Consider the following 21,933-nt stretch of genomic DNA (forward strand, 5'->3'; position numbering starts at 1 on the left):
TCAACCCGAAGGTTAAGTTTGATTATTCCAAGTAGACTTACCAGCAAACTAAAGAATAGGCTTACCCAGCATTTCAAGGTCTTTTGATAGGAGTAATCTGAATCTTGAATAGATGGTGTGATGCATTCCTTCAGAAATAGGATACTGCCTGTGCTTTGTGAATTATGAAAATTCCATTGGGTGCTTTAAATAATGGTGCTTTGCTACCCTGGGCTTGAAAAAATATCCCTCTTGTTTGTAGAACTCAGAGAAGCAGAAACTGGCTTTACGATGCAGTTGTTTTGTGCATTGGTATGCTGCACTGTGGAAGTAGCAGTGCTATCAAAAAGATTTCAGGTAGTGTAGTGGTTCACAATGTGTAATGGAAATGAATGTTTCTAGCTAGCAAGATTTCTCACTCTTCTAACACTTCCCTCCTCTCTGTCTTGTCTTCTCGCAAGAGTTGACATTTGGTTATGAAAGCTATTCTTATGTGCTATATCTTAATGAGAATGCATAGGACAATGTTTCTGAGTCTGGAACGGAGAGATGCAAAAGGAAAATAAGCAAAGAAGCCATGTGGCTGAGACTTAATTCCTTTACTCATTCATTTCCTAAGAAATAACTTTAAAATTATCCACAGGCTTCATAGTTCTTCTATGTGATGTTGACACCCACCTCCATCCCGTCCCCAAATTGTCTTTTTCAAGTTTGAGTCAGGACCTGGCCGAGTGGGAGGATGAAGGTTTTCCTCACTACCTGGGGGCTGACTGGAGGATAAGCAATGACACACCACAGGTCTTATCAATTAGGACCCACCTAAGTGCTGTCTAGTGTCCTTTTGGAATTCTGTTTTTAGTTCAGTGGTCCTACCTCCAACTGGCTTAGAGATCAGGGTCGTTTGAAGTGATAGCGTCTTGCCTAGAGGATGGAGATTGTGCATCTGCTCCCAGCAAAGCTTGGGAGAAACAATTGGCACTCTTTGGTTTGCTATTAAGAAAATTTAACAAAAGTTTCATTGTTTCCTTTTTATGCATTCTGTAACCTGTCTGTGATGCTCTGGGGTGTTTCATTTTCCTTTGTTCAGATATGTTACCGATTTTTGCAGTCGGCCACCATGAGTAAAACCCTTGGCGGGAGCATGAAAAACAGTCCCTGTCAGGGGCCACCTGGTGTTCTTCAGCACTGGGTCTGATGGAGGCCATTTACCAGTAAAGTTAGGGTGCCCCCAGAACTTGGGCTCTTTCCAAGGGAAGCACACTGCACTTACAGTGGTTTTCCTGAGCTACTGTGGCCCAGGATCAGCTGAGGCTGATCTCCAGGTGGCTGTTCTCCTTTTTTGGGCAAAATCCTATCTTTGGCTACTCTCTACCCAAGCACCTTTCCAAATATGCCAGCTATTCTTGCCTTGCATGAGGTTGTTTCCCTTCTCCAAGTTGTTTTGATTGTATTAAATCATTTGCTGAAACTCAGCCTTGTGTTGCTAGCTAATTGGCCGGTGTTTCAGTCTGTGGTCCCTGAGTGGGGATCTGGGAACAAATTGTGCCATCAAATATCCCACAACAACTCCCCTTGAAACCTTTGGAGCTGTGTGCAAGCAGCTGACTGTACTGATGCTCAGTCCTCGCTGAGCCTTTTAGAAACCAGCATCTTAGCAAAGGGCAGTTGCAGCTGTTCTTATATCAACCTTTTTGTGCCTCTTTTTTTTTTTTTTTAAATAATGATGCTTATTCCATTCAACAAATATTTATGGAGCTCTGACTATGTGCAGTGCAACGTGCTAGGCATGCGGGGGCATGGATGTAGGACATGCTTCTCCCTGGAGAGGCTTCCTGTGGAGTAGGAAGTGGGGAACTACGATATATTATTCGTCAGGCCCAGTTCCAGGTGATTTACTTAATCCTCCTCTACGTGTGAGGGATTTGATATTTTCTCCAATTTTGCAGAGGAGGAAACAAGCTCAAAACAACTAAGTAGCTTGCCAGAGCTCACACTCTTGATGAAGTCAAGATGCAAATGTAAGTTATATAACTTCGAACTCCACATTGGGTCCACTAAAGGAGTATTTCCCAAACTATTCCATGGAACACTAGTTTTCCAAAAGCTCTTAAAAGGTGTTCCAAGAAAAAAAGTTTCTGTGGTCAAATAAGTTTGGGGAACCAGTGAAGAGTTGGGTCCTCCTCCCTTTCCTGAGAATCCTCAGTGCTCATTAGCAATGTTGCACATTAGCATATCGAATGCTCTGAGAACTCCTGTAGTAAAGAAACCTGTTAACTCTGTTTATCCCAACATTTTCAAAACTTATTTTATCACAGAATTTTTTTATGGTTTTACAAAGCATCAGATAACCCTCAGAGCTCTGTTATAGGCTGATATATCATTTATACACATCTAAAAGCTCAAGTTGAACTTAACTATGTTTAATTTTGCTTTGTAAATCAAAGAGAAGGCATTTCTCTTCTGTGTATATTTATGCCTCCCCCTCTTTCCTTAGCCCTTCTTAGCTTCCACATGGAATAAAAGGGGACCAGGGGACCAGGGAAAGTCAGGGGGCTTTGAAGGTATTCCCCGGTGAGAAGCCATCCATTCAAGATGTGTGGACATGTGTGTGAGTACATGTAAGACAGGAGCTGGGAGAGGGATTGTTCTTTCTCTGGCCAACTTGGTTGAAGGAAATCTAAGAAATATACAATCAGCCTTTGGTATCTGGCAGGGATTGGTTCCAGGACCCCCATTGACACCAAAATCCACAGATAGTCTAGTCTCTGATAGTATTTGCATATAAGCTAGGCACATCTTCCCATACACTTTAAATCATCTCTAGATTTAAATTATAGATTTCATATAATACCTTATACATTGTAAATGCTATGTAAATAGTTGTTCTACTGTATTGTTTAGGAAATAATGACAAGAAAAAAATCTGTACGTGTTCAGTACAGACACAGCCATCATAGGCCTAACTACATTTTCGATCTGTGGTGGGTTGAATACAGAGTGCCGACTGCATGTTTCAGCAGGACCTGGTAGTCTCCCCCTCTACTTGTCTAGCTATCTGAGAGGCAAAAGAATGTGGTTGGGTAGTTTGGAATACTTCAGAATTTCGTTTATCTTCTACTGAATAGCTTGCCAGTCATATGCTTAGAAATATTTGCATGATGTGTATTTTTTTGTAAATTAAAATGCAAGGTATTTCCCCCATTCCTAAGTAGAGCTGTCCTTAAATCTGTTCCCTTATTATTTTTTACTTGCTATTTTTTTGTGATTTGATTATTTCTCATTAAGTATTGATATGTTCCTGTAAGAGAAGTGCTCAATTTCTTGTATATTCTGCAGCAAGCAATGCAATATATTTAAGAAATGCAAAAAAAAAATTACTTTGGGATTGTTAAGGTCCTACACTCCTTCAAGCGCTGGGCTTAAGCAGCTTCTGCGTAGCACATGTGGATGCTTAATCGTTCTTTGAATGACAATATGTGTTGATCTTCCTCAACTTTGTCATTTGCTTATCCATCTGTTGACTCATCCACTAATTTTTTTTAATATAAATCCATGAAAGCCTTTTTTTTTCAATTGAAGTAAGACTAAAATGAACTATTTTAAGGTGAACAATTCAGTGACATTTAAAATATTCACAATGTTGTGCAGCCACCACCTTTATCTAGTGATAAAACATTTTCAACAGCGCCAAATAGAAACTGTGTTCCCATTAAGCAGTCACTCCCAGTCCTCCTCCCCCCAGCCCTGGCAACCCCCAGTCTGCATTCTGACTCTATAGGTTGACCATTGAGATAATTCACATAAATGGAATCATACAATATGTGACCTTTTGTGTCTGGTTTCTATCACTTAGCAATTTTATGAGGTTCATGCATGTTATAGCATGAATCAGTATTTCATTCCTGTTTGATGGCTGAATAATATTCCATTATATGTATATACCACAATTTGCTTATCCAATCATCTGCTGATGGACATTTGGGCTGTTTCTACCTTTTAGCTATTGTGAATAGTGCTGCTATGAACATACATTTACAAGTATTTGTTTGAGTACTGGTTTTCAGTTCTTTTGGGTATATACCTAGGAGTGGCATTGCTGGGTCACATGGTATTTCTATGTTTATCTTTTTGAGGACCTTTCAAACTATTTTCCCACAGTAACTGGACCATTTTATATCCCCACCAGCAATGTACAAGCATTCTAATTTCTCCACATCCTTGCCAACACTTATTATTTCCCCCCCTTTTTTTTCATTCTAGTGCCATCCTACTGGGTATGAAGTGGCATCTCATTGTGCTTTTGGTTGCATTTCCTTAATGACTGATGATGTTGAGCATGTTTTCATATGCTTTTTGGCCATTGTATATTTTCTTTGGAGAAATGTTTGTTCAAGTCCTTTGTCCATTTTTTGACTGGCTTGTTAGTCTTTTGCTGTTGAGTTCACTGAGTTTTAAATGGCTATCACATGTGGCGTTCTGCATTAGGCACTCAGAAAATTAGGAGGAAGCAAAGAATAGCCTCCTCCCTTGAAAGAAATGAATGATAGTGTGGTGCACACTGAACATGTCAAGTGTTGAGTTTTAGATGATTTTTGTTAGTGCAATATGAAGCAAAAACCTTTCAGTAATTAACACTGTTGGGGAGGTATTCTGTGCCCTTGTGTGCTTGTTTTCCTGTGAGCATTCACTATGAAGTTTATCTCACCTTCGTTATAAAGGGAGCTAAACAAGCATTTCAAACCCCTTGAACACTGTTTTATTTCATCTCATCTTACCTACTAGTTGTCTTATATAACAGTTACCTGGGAGAACAACTAAGTTTCTCTGTTTGACTCTCTAAGAAGTAATTTTATATGTCTTATGTATTATCTTTGCTTTCTTTTCAGAGATTTATGGAAAATAGCAACATAATTGCTTGCTATAATGAACTGATTCAAATAGAGCATGGGGAAGTTCGCTCACAGTTCAAATTACGGTATGTGCCAAAATAAGACAGGAACACGAGGTTAACAGTTCTTTAGAAAATCTTATCTGTCACTGATGTTTACAGGTTCATATCTGAATCCCAGGGATTTTGAAGCTATTAAACAGGTAATGGCAGCTGGTAAACAGCAGTATCTAAACTGGGGGCCCCTTAATATAATAGGAGAAATTGGAAGCATTTCTTCTTTTTGACAGTATTTTCCACTATTTACAGCAGTTTTAAAATTATAACCTAGGGAAAGTACTGTTTAGCTTTTATGCAATTTGATCAAGATTAAGAGTAGCCTTTGAGGATTACTTTCTGCTTTCTACTTTCAACATTTATAAATTTCTACTTGGATTGTTATGGATGGGGCAAACCAATGGGTACATTTATTATGCTAACCATAATAATTGCTATGAAACACAATAGCAATTTCATGAAGTCTATTTGTGGCCTCGATATGGATGATATATCTTCAAGAAACAGGTTTTAAGTTCCTTGACAGATACACAGTGCTTTAAGAACAGGCTTCTCACCAGTGCTCAGTCCTGGGATGAGATTCTGTTAGTGTCTGGCTGCTGGCAGATGCTGGATTGTGGGATGCTCTGCTTCTGGGCCTTCTGGGAATACCAAGGTTCTAGCTCCTGCCTGGTTTTGCTCAGGCTCACTCTAGCATGTTCTTCTGACCCTGATTTCTTCAGCTCACCCTCCTTGAACCAGAGATCAGGGGAAGGAGAAGGCTCTTCTCCACCCATGGCCCTGGGAAGGGCCAGTCCCTAGCAGCTTCTGGCTATAGGATGCCAGGAAAGTCCCTGGTATGGCTTCTCTCTCTGGCCAACTGAGAAGACAGGGGAATAAGTAAGATAACATTTCACTGTTATGATTATATTTCTTCTCTTGATTACTTATTTTGTATTCAAAGATTACCAAATCCTTTTAATCTTAATTGCCCTCTGTCCCTGGGAAGCAAAATGGATTGGCATAAACCTACAGAAGCAGGTTCTCCCAGGGTGCACTCTGGTCAGGGAAGTCACTTCTTGGTGGAAATAGAGCTCTAAGAAATAAAATGTGGGGATAAATAGTCACTTTCTTAGGTAAAAAAGTATTTTAAAAAAATAATCTCAAACCAGTGGGAATTCAGATATTTTGGAAATTCAAGTATTTTAACATCCTTTGAGGAGGAATATTGCCAAAGACTTTTTGAATGTATAAGTGAGTTAAACATCATTTTTTCTATGTTTATTAGCTTCAGAGAACTTCATAGAATTTTTCTAGAAAGCCACATTGTCTCTACATCAGCAATTTATGCTTTTTAATGATGTATGTTAATTTTTTTATTCCTGGGGGGTCTCTACTGTTTTTAAATGAGGATAAAAAGACTTAATACTTTTATTTTAGATGTTTGTACAATAAATAGAATTAGCAAAAGAGGGATTTCATTGTGGTTTAATTCTTGAACCTATATTATCTACAAAAAAAAAAAAATGAGCAGCACAACACCTTATTGCTTTGATGGGCAGTTCCCTCATTTTATTTTCAATAAGTGCTTCTGTTTTCTTAGGCAGCATTAATGTGATGGCATATGTTAGATGGCAGGAGGTGACTTAATACAGACTCTGCAATGTACATCAGGGCATTGTAGGGCTATCTCAGGGATGTTAGGGGCACCTTGTCCATGGTGAGCAGGGCAAGGGCAGGCTTGGCAATTTGAAGAACACATCCCCAGCCAACAATGGCATGAAGAAAAGGCTTCAGGTTATTGTGCTGATGAAATCTGCTTAGAGCCAGGGTGCTGAAAATTTCTCAAGGTATTATCAGATTCAGAACTTTGCAAGTTTCTAAGTACCTAATGCAAGTTTCTAAGAACCTAACACTATGTATGTACTGTAACTTCTCACCCCTCACTGCCTGAAACTGGTTGGGGGAGTTGGACCCATTGTTGAGGTCATAGTGAAAAGGCTCATGTTCTTAAAACAAATCCATATGGAGTTGGTGAACAGACTTGACCCAGGAAGGTGGTGGACCTGGGAGGAGGGTTTGCGTGGCATGAGGAACCTCTTACCTCCTACACCAGTTTAAGCTGTTGCTTTTTGGCCAGTTCTGCCTCAACCTTACCAAGTTCTCTCTCTTTCTGGGTGTGTGTGCACCCATGCACATGGTGTGAATCTCCACAGGTATACTATATCTGGTCCCAGCAGATGGGAGGGACAGTGACCCATGCCATGACCTTCCCCCAGCTCCATAGGGCATTCAAGGACATCTAGGGCATCTGCCTGCACCCTGAGGCAGGCAAGCAATTATGTCATTTGTTGCAGACTGGGAAAATGAGGTTCTTTATTATACAATGCCAGAATAATTATAGTCTAATTATGTAATACTTTTCCCTACAATTCCGCCCCCAGCTGCAGCTAAATATGTAACATTACTGTCATTCTGCAAGGACAGTCTGTGCTGCAGGATGATGTTGAATGTTGAAAGTGGACACTTCTGTCCAGGTCTTCATATATGGTGACCATACTTACTTAACCAAGAAAATAAAGGATCTTCTGATCTGATCAAACAAAAGATATGGTCTACTTTTAAGATTTCATTATGTAGAATAGTTTTTAAACATGTAAGAACTAAATCATATTTCTGTATACATTTGATGAATTACTCTGTTGAACAGAAGAATTCATGAAATGGAGAGTGTCTAGGATAATCTGGGCTAAATAATGACCACTTATCTCTTCTAATGCTCTTATGCCTCTTCATCATGAAAAGACCTATTTTATCTAAAATGAATATTATGATTTAGCTACTTATCAAGAGTTTAAGCTGATTAGTTTATGCTAGTGCAGTACCAGCTATTGTTTCAACATTAGTCAGTCTAGGAGTTAAACCCAAACCATCATGTTTATTTCACTCCAGATCTTAAGACAGTAGCAGTCCTTGATTTTAGAAAGAATCAGTTTCTGATGAATGAACCCTGTATTTCATGGAACACTACATATCTCGTTATTAACAGATATTCATAGAGCACTTTATCCTCACATGGGCTATGTGTGACAGCCATTGTGTTCTGAGAGTGGAAACTGAGCTGTGAAGGCTTAAAATAACTGCCCCTACTGCATCATTGCCCAGGAATGAGTGCCAATGAGTAGCAAGTCCATGATCCCCTTGCCTCACTCACCGCCCCCCTCCCCACCACCATTCATCCAAGACCCCTGCTGGGGTGTTGCCTTGCATTCAGAATCTCCTCTCTTCAAGCCACCACCTTGCCCAGTGCTACCCTTGTTCCAGGCAGCCTCAATGTGTGTGTGTGTGTGTGTGTGTGTGTGTGTGTGTGTGTGTGTGTGTGTGTGTGTGTGTGTGTGTGTGTGTGTGTGTGGTTTTAGTAGAATCTAGAGAGAGCTCCTTTGGAAGGGACACAGGAGATCATATAACCCAACCACCCTGGCCACAATTGACAGAGGAGGCTTTTGACATAATCACAGCTGCTCAATGTGTTTGTGGCAGTGCTAGAGTAGAATTCAGGTGTCCTGATCTTCAGTCTGGTGCTCTTTGCACCCCACTTGCACTATGTTATTTGTAGACATTATACCTGGAAGCCTGTAATATTTGCTTTTCCCCTCTGGACCTTCAAGAGCCTTAGGAAGGTACAGGGAAATGATTATAGTGTCCATACTTCCTGTGTTTCCACACCCAGGTTAGCTTTCCCTTCTATTTCTTTTTCCAATTTTTCAACTACTTAACCTGAAGGATAAAAATAAAGATATTTGAGATGCAGAGGTGTGTGGTTCCCAAGAACAGAAAATTAATAAAGTTAAGGTTCTTCTGCCTAAAGAGTATGAATAATTAATACAAACAATTAAGTTCCCAAACTCTAGAAATGGGACTCAAAGTGATTACCCCATTTTGCTGCAGGTTTATTTGAATAGAATCATCAACCAAAAGAGGTTAAAAGCCCAAATAAACATTGCAGTCTGGTAGTGTCTGCCACAGGGGAAAATAATACACTGCTCCTACAGATGTCCTTTTACTTCAACTATCCACAAGAATTTGCATTGTCCTTTTCAGCAATATACTAATTGGATATTTTATGCCTTGTGGATAATCATGAAATGAATGTTTAATAGTTAAAATTGGAGGTTGGATCTAAGATCTTATATAAAGGCAGCCTCTTGAATTGACAAAAATGATAATACTCTGAAGTACCTGTTCATGTACTTAGTTGAGATATACAGGTACTTTAGAGAAAATACTTAGGTAAGAGAGGAATTTATTATTCGATAAAATGTGTCAATTACAGCATAATTATCCAGCTCTCAAAGTTAACAAATTAGCTCACATTGACTTTGTTTTCCCATGTGTAACTTCTGAAAGATAGTCACTGCTGAGTCCAGTCTGGGCCAGGTGCCTGGAAAATACTTTTGATAAGACTAGTGCTTGCTTGCCTCTTGAGAGGCGGGGCAGACTTTGGTGACAGTTTTAAGGTCCTCTTTCATTCTTTTTTCTTATTTTAAATGGTCATGTTTACAAATGCAGTGGTGGTAATAAGGCAGTATAAAGTTCAAATTAGGTGGATGGGAGCAATTTAAGTACGAAAATATACTACACCACTCAGGAATTTCAGTCGAGTTAGGTTGGTATTCTCCTCTGCTCTGCTCACCCACATCATGATTACTTGTTTTACTTACCCTCATGCAGTGATATTTTCATATCTGCAGCCATAGGAATGCCACCCTTCAGGGGGCTAAAATCCTCTCCACGTGCAGGTTACCTTGCTATTATTGAATATAGTTCTTGGTTTGACATTTCAGGTATACTCATGAGAAAAGATAGGTTATCATTCATTTTTCTTTTCACCAAAGGCTTTTGACAGCCTTAGGGAACAAAGAAATATTACTCTGTGATCTTACCAATAATAACACGTACGTAGCATGTGTTGAACTCTTGTATTGTTCCAAGTACTTTGAGAAATGCCTGACATAAACTGTTTTGATCCTTATAAAAACCTGTCAAATACAAATAACTATTCTCATTTTACAGATGAAGAAACCAAGGGTCAGAGAAGATAAAAAGTTGCCCCCAGTCCCCAAACTGGAAATAAATAGTCTGATTTCACCCAGTTTTTTCTGCCTTCTTTCCTATAAATAGATCAAAACAGGGCTGCCATGTTAGACAGCCTTTATGAGTGGAAAAAATAACGTTTTAAGAGTCTGTTTTATAAGAAGAAATGTGAATCCAGTAAATCAATATTTTTCCTTTTCTTTTTTTCTTTTTGTAATGTTTAAGAAAGCCTTCTTTGGGATTCTTTAAACAGTATAAGTAACAAAGCCCTAGCTACATATTTGCTGTGTTGGACAGTAAATAACTTACTGTATTTGGAGTTATTCTAGATTTAGAAGTTAGTTAAAATTATAGCCAAGGAAATGAGTCTGATTTCAAATATTCTGGATATACCGAAAAGGTCACCAAGGAAAATACACCCTGGAGGGCCACATAGATACCATGAAGTAGGCAAGGGGAATCCTGCTGCATTTGCCTCTCGTCATGCTAGTGGGTGGTTGGAAGCAAATTGACAGCACAAAAGTAAGAAAGGAGAAAAAATGTGTCTGTGTCTGTTGCAAAAGGCCAGAATACCTCAGATCCAATTTGGGCCTAACTATGTTCTCCTAACCAATAGGATTTGACTTCTCCATGACCATGACTATGAATGAAACAGAAGAACTTCACTAACATAGAACATATGGGACTTACAGAGCAGTCTCCTCCTCATGTTCATTCTCATGTTGGTGTTGGAGTTTCACTAAGCACACAAACAGCTTGTTCCACAATCCGTGAACATTTGGCTCACCTGCGATCCTTCTTTTTGTATCATATACACATAACTGTCATAGTCCACCTGAGCTGCTGTAACAAAATACCTTGAACTGGGTTATTTATAAATGACAGGAATTTATTGCTGACAGTTCTGAAGGCTGAGAAGTCCAAGATCAAGGTGCTGGCAGGTTCAGTGTCTGGTGAAGGCCAGTTCCCCATAGATGGCACCCTTCATTGTGTTCTCACAGGGTGGAAGGGCAAGGGGGCTCACCTGAGCCTCTTTTACAAAGGCACTAATCCCATTTACGAGAGTGGAGCCTCATAACCTAATTACCTCCCAAAGGCTCCACCTTCTAATACCATCACCTTGGTGATTAGGTTTCAACATATGAATTTTGGGGGAATACCAACATTCAGGCCATAGCCTAACAAAAAGTACATGGTTTTAATGAATCTGGGATCTGTTTACTTTATTAAATTAACAGATGAAATGTGAACAGTTTTTATAGAAGAACTAACTCTAATCTTTTGCAACTTCTAGGGCCTGTAATTCAGTGTTTACAGCATTAGACCACTGTCATGAAGCCATAGAAATAACGAGTGATGACCACGTGATTCAGGTATGGAAGGAAACACTTTATATCATTAGATGTCAAAAATAGAACCTTTCCAGTTTGAACCATCCTTTTTGAAGTACTCTGCCATTATTCTCACATATTAGTACATTTTCTTTGGAGAAAGGAAAATCAAAGTGTGCAAAGAATACTGATGGACTTAAGCTAAGCATTAGGTATTCAATAAAGAATAAACTATTAGTAATTCAGAGCAGAACCTGCAATTTCTTTGACAGAGATGAGGTAAATTCTTTGGACCATCTGTGAAGACAGTATTTACACAGAAGTAAATAAAAATTGTAGAGTAAATGCTTATAAATGTCTATGGGAAGAGAATATTTTCAAAGAGCTTATGTATTTGCCTGTACTTGGTATTCTAATTATAAAGCACTCTTATGCTAAAGTCATCTTCCTGAGGAAATGTGTGTAGTAGACAAATATTTGTTGAAATAAGGCTTTCTTATTATAATTGTTGGAAACTAAGACATCTATACTTAAAAATCCTCCAAAATGCAGACTTTCCACTAATCGGTACTGGCCTGACTACAGTTGGTTCTTAGTGACACTGAGAGTAAGGCGCACTTGCTGTCATCAGTAGAGCACCAAAGACAGTGGGCAAGCACAGTGACCCCCGCGGCAGGAGCCTCACATTCGTCTCCTCTGCACCTCCCAGTGCACGCACAGACACCCTGCTCTCGTACCAGACCCATAACACCAGCAGCCCAGCATCCCTGGGCCTTGTCATCAGCACTTTCATTAGGTTATCTCATTTCCATTCAGTAACCCAATGAAAGAGACATAATTGTCCTGTAGTGCAGATGAGGAAACGGAGACCCAGCAAGGTCAAGGAACTTATCCAAGGAAAGCCCTAGTAATAAGTACTGGCACCAAAATAAGTAGCCATGTCTTTCCAACTCCCAAGCCTTCCTACCTGCTTTTCTATTAGGCTGCATTTTTAGAATTTGTTTTTCTGGCTGCTCCTTGAGGCTTCCTCATATTGCCGGTTATTATTTGCCCTCCTGCCCTTGGGTCTGCCTCCTGGACTGCAGAGAAAGCCAGACATGTTTCTGTTACAGGCCAAGCACAAATCCCGCATCTCCCCAGACTTGCACAATCTATTCTCCTGCTGAAACTCGTTTGCTTTGCGGTTCCCCATTCAACGGTGAGCTGCTGGGCTGTGATTAGGAAAAGGGCTCCCTCCCTCTCCCCAGCGTCTCCTCTGGTAATCTAACAGCCAACTCCTTGAACAGGGCATTGAGTCCTTCATTCTACAGTTAGCAATTGGTGGTTAGGAAACCTGTATCTCTGGCAGAGGTAATATGGCATCTAATTATGGTATTAGTCATCTCCCAGCCTTTACCATCAACAGAGAGAAACAGGGGCATGAGGACAGCAGGTGCCTGTACAGGGGAGATGGAGGAAGAGTCAATGCATTGAAAACTTGGATTCTGAAATAAGACATTACAGGGTTTTCCTCAGGGAACCTCTGCATGTTCCCTTTAAAAATACATCAGCAATCTGAAATAAAATCTCAAAACAGGAAGGAGGAGGAAGATGCTGAATATAGGATGCCATATGAAGGGGGATACTAAAATGACCTTTGTGCTATAGATTTCGAGGATGAGTCATCATGGATGGGATGGATATTTCATACACATTCTTATTTGATACCAGCGTGCTTCACAGGGCACTCCAACTGAATAGTTAGACTCTTTGTGAGTGCACGTCTTCAGAGTTCAGGCAGTAGCACTTAAAATCTAGGAACAATACTGCCTGCCTGTCTGTCTGTCTGTCTGTCTGTCTGTCTATCTATCTGTCTATCTGTCTATCCCTCCCCCCTCCATGCCTCCATCTATCTAAACTATCTATATATTTGCTTTAAAACACTTACATGGCACTTACCATGTGCCAGGGTCAGTTCTAAGCATTTTACACATACTCATTTATTTCTTAAAACAAACCTATGAGTCAGGTACTACTATTATGTCCTGAGGAAATGGAGGACCAGAAAAGTTAAATAATTTGCCCATGGTTATATAACTAGTAATTGGCAAAGCCAAGATTTGAGCTTGAATGCCATGGCTCCAGAGTCCATGTCCTAGAGTACCTGCTATATTCTGAGCTTACAGGAACCCTGGCATGAAAGAAGGGGCATGACTTCTACCCATATTTGGAACCTAATGGGTAAGGCAGAATAAACATTTGTGAAAATGTATGAGAATATAGCCAACAAATAAGGAAAACAACACATTCTCTAATATTATCTATTCATTCATCATAAATTTACCAAACAGTCCTGAGTATAAAAAGATAAAAACAAGGTGATATTTTCCCTTGAGGATTTTAATGTCTGGTGTGACAGAAAGTGAACAAAATCTTAAGTTCCGTGTAATAAGTCACTAGAAGTTTGCACAGGAGTCATTGGGATCTCTTAGGAGTGGCCCCAGCTCAGACTGGCCAGGGGGTCAAGGAGGGCTTCCTGGAGGAGGAGAGGAATGAATTGGAGTCGGTGAGGCAATGAGATGGGGAAGGGCATTCTACGCAGAGAGAGCACTTAGGGAAAGGCCCAGAGATGAGGGAGATGTGCAGACAGCTCAGCAGCCTACAGGGATGGGCCAGGGAGCTGTGGGTCCACAGTGCAAGTGATGAGGTCAGGATGGATCTGGAGATCCGTGAAGACAGTGTCATGATCTCCTCCTCTTCAGCCACTCCCAAAGGGGTGATGGCCAGAGCATCCTCCCGACCCCTTCAACTCCCAGTAAATAGAATGTGATAATAGAAGCTATGTTTCCAAGGGAATAGCCCCCCAGTGTCCGTGACTGCTGTCATTATGGTGGAGGGCAAGAGTGACTGCAGTTGGCTCGAACGTTTCTGAAGCAGCAGATGGATATAAATTATGCCCACAGACATCCTCGACCCACAAGCATTACGTTCACATTGTCCCCACATTCCCTGCCGCTTGTCCTCCTGCACTCAGCTCCCCATCTGGTGACTGTTCTTTGAAAAGAAACTGGGGGTGGGGACAGGAGGTTGGAGTCACCTGAGGTAACAGCTCTAATTTCCAGGACCCTGGACAGAATTCTGGAAGGAAACCTCTGAGTCTGCTGGCCCCAGTGTGTGCCCAGGGGAGCCCCTCCTCACACCTGCCCCATATGGAGCACTTCAAGGCTGCCTCCTGCCCAAGCCAGTTAATGGAATTTATTGTTCAGATTAGACCAGAAGTGGCCCCAACTCACAGCATTGATTAACAGATAGTGGCAATGGGAAAGGAGTCCCAAGAGAGCAAACTGCTGCCTTGTTGAGAGGTGACTAATATAAGCCACAACCTGTCAAATTGAGTTCCAATTATTTAGTTTCTTTTGCTTTCTGTTTTTCTTCCCCCTCTGAGTTTTTCCTTATTCATGGGCGGTGGATGATGAATGAGGTCCCCCAGAGGCTGGTACTGCTAGATGAGGGCTTCCTGCTCTTTTCCTGCTAAAGAGTTTCCTGCAGGGGGGCAGGATGGTGATTGAATGAAAAAATTGCTGCTCAGGCGGGAGGCATCTACTCCAGGGGGGCTGGGGATGGAGCAGACAGCCGCACCTGCACAGAGCACATTTGCTCGGGGAACTTCTTGCCTGTGTGACACAACAAGCTTTCCTTCAGGGCAGGGCATGCAGACATTTTGTGATCCCTGCCTCGTGTCCCTGCACTGAGCTTTACCCCTTCTGTTAACAGTATGTCAACCCAGCCTTCGAAAGGATGATGGGCTACCACAAAGGTGAGCTGCTGGGGAAAGAGCTGGCAGAGCTGCCCAAAAGCGACAAGAACCGGGCAGATCTTCTCGACACCATCAACACGTGTATCAAGAAGGGAAAGGTGGGTGAAACCAACCTTTTTTGTGAAAGGACATTTTACCCTTTGCATGAATATATCCCACCTGTCGTCGTTGGAATATCGTGCCTATCTTTGAGCAGAGATCCTGTTGCTGGGTGTTTTCAGTTTATCCAGTCTTTGGGGGATTAGAAGTGTTTAACATCAGTATTTACCACCCTAGCATCCGTAGGCCCAGTTTCTTGTCAGTCTCCCTGTTTCTGTTCTCTTTACTCGTCACTGTGCAGCTGCCTTCCCCTTGCTGCACCTGTTCCCAGCAGCTCCCATGCTTCATCCGCAGATGCAGGCAGAGGGAGAAACACAGTGGGAAGGTTCCCTCAAGCCCTCCCTGTAGAGGAGCACTGGCTCTCAGGACCACGGTGCCTGTGCTTTTCCTCTCAAGCATTTGCAATGCTTCTCACATGCTATTTCTTTCATCTCCCTTTCTCTGATGGGAAGGAGTTAGATAAGAATTGCATCCATTTAACAGGGGAGCCATCTTACAGAGATAAAATAAGTTTGGATTATAGATGAAATTAATAATAAAAAAATTATAGATGATTACATATGAAATTAATATTAATAAAAAAATTGGGACAGTGAGACTGAAAAGAAATAAGGACATTGTAAACTACCCCAAGAAAATTTGCCAAAAAGAAGGCAGCCACACATCTGGTGACCCCTGTGTGCATACCAGTTAGCCGTGTTATGTGAGGGAGGGGCAAGAAATGGCTGCAGGGAAGCTTTCCGATTTAAACACTCCCTCCCAGAAATAGTGGAGGTACCCCAGGGTTCCCCTGGAGTTCACCTGGCTCTTCATCCCACATGTATCCCTAGGGTCCAGGCAGGAATCTTCACACTCCCCTTGCCCTCGTCTGGAAACTTGGAGGAGTCAGACTAACCCCATAGAAGCCTTGGCTGGAAGGCCCATAGCATGTTAGAAAGATGTGGGCTCCTGAGAGAGTTAAAGAGATATGAATTTATAACCCGATCCTCCGCTTCCTAAGGAGGGCCAATTCGTCAGAATCTCTGAGCCTCACTTTACCCACCTGTAAATTAAGAATGATAATGCCAAGCTCACAGGTTTGTAAAGATTTTGAAAGAGACCTCAGAAGAATATCTTGGCCCGGTGCCCCAGCACCCGTATGGCTGACAGCAGGAATTCCACCCTCTGGTCTAGTGTCCTGGGACTCAAGACAGCAGCCTGGCGCTGCACACTTTGCTGAGTGGTCTTGTCTTCATGCCATGTGGCCATGTCAGCATCGCAGTGGGGGCAGTGATCCAGCAGAGCTTTTTGAAGTATAACGAAAGCATGTGAGAATGTTCTCACTCAGCCTGCTGGGACCCTCCATAGGAGCAGCTGCAAGCCTCCACTGAAGGATTTTAAGCGCTCTCTTTGTCCATGTAGGAGTGGCAGGGGGTTTACTACGCCAGACGGAAATCTGGGGACAGCATCCAACAGCACGTGAAGATCACCCCAGTGATTGGCCAAGGAGGGTGAGTGCAAACTCTTCAACTCTTTTAGCTGAAAAAAAGACTCGGAGCCCTCGTGGGCATTGGGATTGCATATTGCAAAGTTGGTATAAGCCTCATCTCCACCAATACAGTAGGGCTGTGCTGTACATACCCAGGGCACCTCCATCTGGCCAGCAGCAGCGCCCAGCCGTGGTTTCCCTCCCCTTCTCTTCTCTGCTTAGAGTCTTTTATGAAGCAGCACCCCAACTCCCCAACTGCCCACCTCCACCCGATCTCCTGAGGTTCCATCATTTCCAGTACCCTCAACAGGGGCTCCATTTCCAGGCTTTGCTTAGCCCATAACAACAAATAACTTCTGGCCAGGCTCCCTGGCCTCAGCCCTCAGCCTGCAGGAAGTCAACCTACTCTCCTTGTGGCCCTGGCTCTCTGCTGGTCCTCTCCAGGCCAGCTGTGGGCTTGTTCCACAAGAGGTGAGAAAGCACTGGAGGAAAGGTGGGTCTGACTAGGACCTGAGGGCGTCCAATCCCACTGAATCTCAGATTACCAGAGAAGCCTGTCTTGTGGAGAGATGAGGAAAATATGGAATTCCTCCTCCTCCCAGTTAATTTCTGTGAGTTTCTGGGTTTACACATTTCTGGGTTTACAAAGCCCAACAGGATCCCCCAGCAACACATCACTATTGAGACTTTGGAAACCAGCCTGTAGGTCAACACCAGCTTCAAAGCTTGAGTCTATAAAGGACACATGACATTGTGTGATGTTTTAGAAAAAGACAAGACAGCAGTTATTGTGCCAGTAACTGGAACAGGACAGTCCCACCTGTGACTCTTAGGACTACCAGAGTCTCTTGCAAATTGTTGTGTGTTTAGAAAACTAGACACTCCATAAAATCGGCAAAATATTTGTAGATTGTTTCCCTTCCAATTTTACTTGTTTGATTAATTTCAAAATTGTTCTCCCATCAGTTGAGAGACCGCCACCTGGTATCTCGTGCCATTTTATAATTTGTGGCTCCTCTTTTGTTTCACTCTGGTTGGTGGGGACACTGACAGGTCCCAGACCAAGGGCTCCAAGCCTCCGAGAACTGCCCCCAGGCCCTCCTCTTGAGCACCACAGCCTCAGCACGGCCATTGCCACCAGTGGAGAGTGCTCAGAGCCACAGGGTGGAGATAATGTCCACGGCCATCATGTTGCTTTTACCATCTTCTCAGAAAATGGAAGCTAAAAACCACGTTTTGTGTCTGTGACCAGAATCATTAGGTAACCAAAGCAGAGGAGACATTCTATTTCCTGGTAATTTCTGTAAGAATAAATTTTTCTAATCTTTCTGACTTTACAGATAAGAGAAAGACATTCTTTTGTCCAGAAACAATTTCCAGTGTTATTTTCCCCCTAATTGTAGGCAGTGAGCTCTCAGAGGCAATTCTTATTAAAAGTAGGGGAATTTTACTATTCCTACTTGAGTGAATCTCATTACAGAAAAACCAATAATTTCTATGCCCTCTTCAGAATCCTCCAAAGAAAAATGAACCAGAGAGAGAGAGAGAGAGAGGATGCCCCTGGGGCTTCTGGGGCGTAAAGTCTAATATAACTCTCTGGATTTCATGGCTTTACTCTCAGCAGAAAATCTACCTTGAGCTGATTTTTGCACAAGGCTGAGGCACCTGTTGTTTTTTGCCTGGTTTCTCTTGTGGTAATGAGTGAGACCATAGGCTGAGTTTCAGGATCCCGTCCATGACCTTGAAATAAGAGGATTTTTCTCTGCCTGAAAAATGCCATCATTATGACAACCACAGTGTGAAAGAATATGGAACATTTAATATAAAAACAGCAACCACGAAATTTGGTCATTGTCCAAATGAGTCTTTTGCTTTTTATGTAAGCTATAAAATTATTAGTGTCTGCAGAATTAAAGCCAATTTGTCTATAGTAGCATTTCATCCTATCCCTGAAGATATCTAGGAGCCAAACTTCAGAAGTCAGTTTCAGGATGAAATACCCATTGGGAGAGTGTTTCTGAGCCAGGTCTGATTGTAAGGGAGGCCCAGTTTCTGAAGGTATGTGTGGGCTCTGTGTGAAAAATGTGTTTTCCGTAGATTGAGTTTTGCTTGAATTTTAAATCTGCCCTAGGATAGACCCTGGAGTTTTGCTTTAAGAAGACTCTGTTGGTGTTTTCATTTGCTGACTCATATCTGTTTCACTAATAACTGATTATTTATGTTATTAGGAAAATTAGGCATTTTGTCTCCCTCAAGAAGCTGTGCTGCACCACTGACAATAACAAGCAGGTACAGTACGCAGCTTACTGCCCTGGCTTTGTCAGCTTGACCGTGTGCTACTTGCGTTGGGTGCGTCTCACCACTGTTCTCTGCTTGTCTTTCTCCATTTCTTGTTGCAATCACCAATTAAGACGGTTTATGGGAAAATTAGGCTCCTCTGACAAATATTTTTTAAAAGGCGAAAGATTTATACGATCTGAAGAGAAACCAGAGTATGACAAATATTTTTTAAAAATTCCCCTGCAAGCCTGTATTAGTAGCGTACATCAGTTATAATTTAGCTTGTGGCTGAGCAACTCTCTGGAGTAATATATTTTATGAGAGCATAAAATTTTTTCTCCAAATAAAAAATGTTCTATTTTCCTGTCTTAATTTATTAAACAGATGAAAAGTATATACCCATTTGAGCATTTCTCCCCTGCAAATTTATATCCAAAACAAGAATTATCCCAAATTAGTACAGTGATTTTTTTCTTACCATTAAGTCATTTAAATGTTGTCTTCTGAAGTAGCAGAATTTTAATAAGTTGCTATATTTAAGAACTTTTTAAGGTAGTTTCATAATAGAGAGTGACATTGATATAGGTATTTTTTTCTGTTTGATTTGTACTTCTACTACTGGATTATGTGGATTATATTTCTACCACTTCATGCTTTATAATTTATTGACGAAAAAGTGTACGACAAACATAATTACCAGTGATTTATTTTTGAAAACTTACAGAATATGGCCATTGACTTTGATGATTTTAAAAGAAGGGACCATGTTCCTGAGGTATTTCAAGGGCTTGCAGGGTGTAATCAGTTTTAGTGAGCATGGTGGAGACTTGTGAAGTGCAGGATGAGAAGGTGAGGCGTGGCAAGAGCAGGGAGATAAACTGGGCAAACAGGACGAGGGACACTCTTGGAGGGAAGGTGGGATTGAGCCCAGCATGCCGGGCAGGGCTTTCAGTCACTTGTCTCAAGACATAAAAGGTGTCCATGCCCGCGTCCATGTGCATTTCCATAAGATTTAGTTCAGCAAAAAATAAAGCACTGAGAATTTCATCTGGAATCAGGAAATTTTCAGTTAATTCCATATAGTCATGCTGAGAGACAAGTCCTTGGAGACCTCTGGGAAAGGAAGGGAATGGACTTTCATAGGAAAAAAAAAAATCCTCCAGCAGCCAAGTTGAGACATACCAGGGGGAAAAATGAAGTCTGCGTGAGAGGTGACACAGGCAGAGGAGGAGGGGCAGGAAATCCTCGTGTCCCTTTAGAAACAAACTACTGAACACAAGCACTGCAAACCAACCTTTCTGGGCTATGGATCTGCAGGAGAGGACATGCGCCCAATTGGGTTCATTCATTCTCATGCCAGAAATTAACCAAGTACAGTTCATGTCCAAAATCAAGCACACCCAGCCCCCACCAACTCCTTCCTCCCTTTCTCACTTAATGAATGGGACCCCCAATCTCCTGCACCAGTCTCCCTGCACCTCCACCTGCCGAAATCCTACCAGTCCTTCATGGTCCAGCCCAAGAAATATGAAGTACTACCTCCTTCCCCATGGCCCCCACAGCACCTTCTCTGCTTTGTGTCATCCCCCCAATGCATTTTCATAGCTATTTGTATGCTAAACTGCCCTGTTCTCTCTAGCAGACTCACTCATCTATGCTTGTCTTTGTGTGCCCAGGCCACCTGGCACATAGTAGGCCCTCAAGCTGTTGGTTAACTTGAATGAACTGAATGTCTCAGTCCTGGCCTCCTGCCCGCTGTAAACTCTTCCTGTCTGACAGGGAAGGTGGGCAAGCCCTTAGCACAGGACTTCAGGGTGCAGAAGTGAGGGGCCACCTCCTCTTTTCAAGGCTCTAAATAGAAAAGCTTTTACTACCATGAATTAGCTGCTGTTCTCAGAAGAGTGGAAACGCAGAGCTCAGATACCATGAGCCACTGACATTACCTCATAGTGCTGCACAGACCTAGAGAGACAGATTTTCCAATAACAAAGCATTTTTGTACTTCCGTTAGCTGCGGTATTTTTCTCCTCATCGAAGGAGACTAAAGTACAAGGCAATGGGGTCTGTGCTGGCGGGGGCTCCCCAGGGTGGGGGGCAGCTTGTCTGCAGGCGGTTCTGGTGGTGCTGCTTTCTGGCATGTAGCCCTGACGTCAAACTCAGCCTGTGGGTTTGCATTTTAACAAGGAATGAAATTGTAGGCCCGGCTGCTGTCTTCTGGTAGTGCTTGTCATCAGCAAAGATCTCTTGTCCTCCGTGAGCACTGTAGCTTTTTGCCAAGAGGCTGGAAATGCTCAGTGAAGTTTGTCTGCTGTAAACATCGTCTCCCTTCCACCATCACACACACACTTTCTCCCCAGATGTGTATTAACCACCTATTCTGTGCTGGCCCCAGGGACACTGTGTCTCTGTTCCAGAAGCCATAGGCCCACCAACAGGTAAACAGGATAAATAGAATGCAGCACAGGTAAAGAGCAAACCGAGCACTGGAGAAGCACACAACCCAGGACAGGGAGCAACAAATGGCAATCTACAGGTCCAATGTGGCCTGTCTTGTAAGTAAAGTATTATAGGAACACAGCCTCACTGTGGTGCAGCTGCTTTCACACTGCAGCAGAGCTGAGTAGTCACAACAGAGGCCATATGGCCCACAAACCCTACAATATTTGACATCTGGTCCTTTACAGGAAAAGTTTACAGCTCTGTCTAGTTCACATGGTATTACAAAGAATATCTGCTGTATCCTTCTAAAGCATACATCCAAGTGTGACTTAAAAGAAAATTAGAGAAAAAGGCCATTATAACTGGAACATGACCTCAATTATCTCTGAAAGTGGCTATTCACATTTAGAAATGTGTTTTATATAATTGCAATTTACCGTGATACAGAGTTTGTACATATGTACGTTACTCACAGCAGGTGCCACAAAATATTTGTTGATATATTTGGTAAAACTACTAAGTA

General features: G+C 42.0%; 1 protein-coding gene across 4 annotated transcripts in view; it reads left to right on the forward strand.

The window, feature by feature from the left end:
* Positions 1-21,933, forward strand: part of PDE8B (phosphodiesterase 8B) — a 230,605-nt gene that overhangs the window by 157,459 nt on the left and 51,213 nt on the right. For all 4 annotated transcript variants that reach the window (XM_063087919.1, XM_063087920.1, XM_063087921.1 and 1 more), the window contains 5 exons: positions 4,866-4,954; positions 11,292-11,370; positions 15,082-15,222; positions 16,625-16,713; positions 18,920-18,980. In XM_063087919.1, coding sequence (XP_062943989.1) covers positions 4,866-4,954; positions 11,292-11,370; positions 15,082-15,222; positions 16,625-16,713; positions 18,920-18,980 — 459 coding nt within the window. The remainder of the gene's footprint in view (positions 1-4,865; positions 4,955-11,291; positions 11,371-15,081; positions 15,223-16,624; positions 16,714-18,919; positions 18,981-21,933) is intronic.

This window comes from Cynocephalus volans, chromosome 2, assembly GCF_027409185.1.
Source record: "Cynocephalus volans isolate mCynVol1 chromosome 2, mCynVol1.pri, whole genome shotgun sequence".
Taxonomy (NCBI): domain Eukaryota; kingdom Metazoa; phylum Chordata; class Mammalia; order Dermoptera; family Cynocephalidae; genus Cynocephalus; species Cynocephalus volans.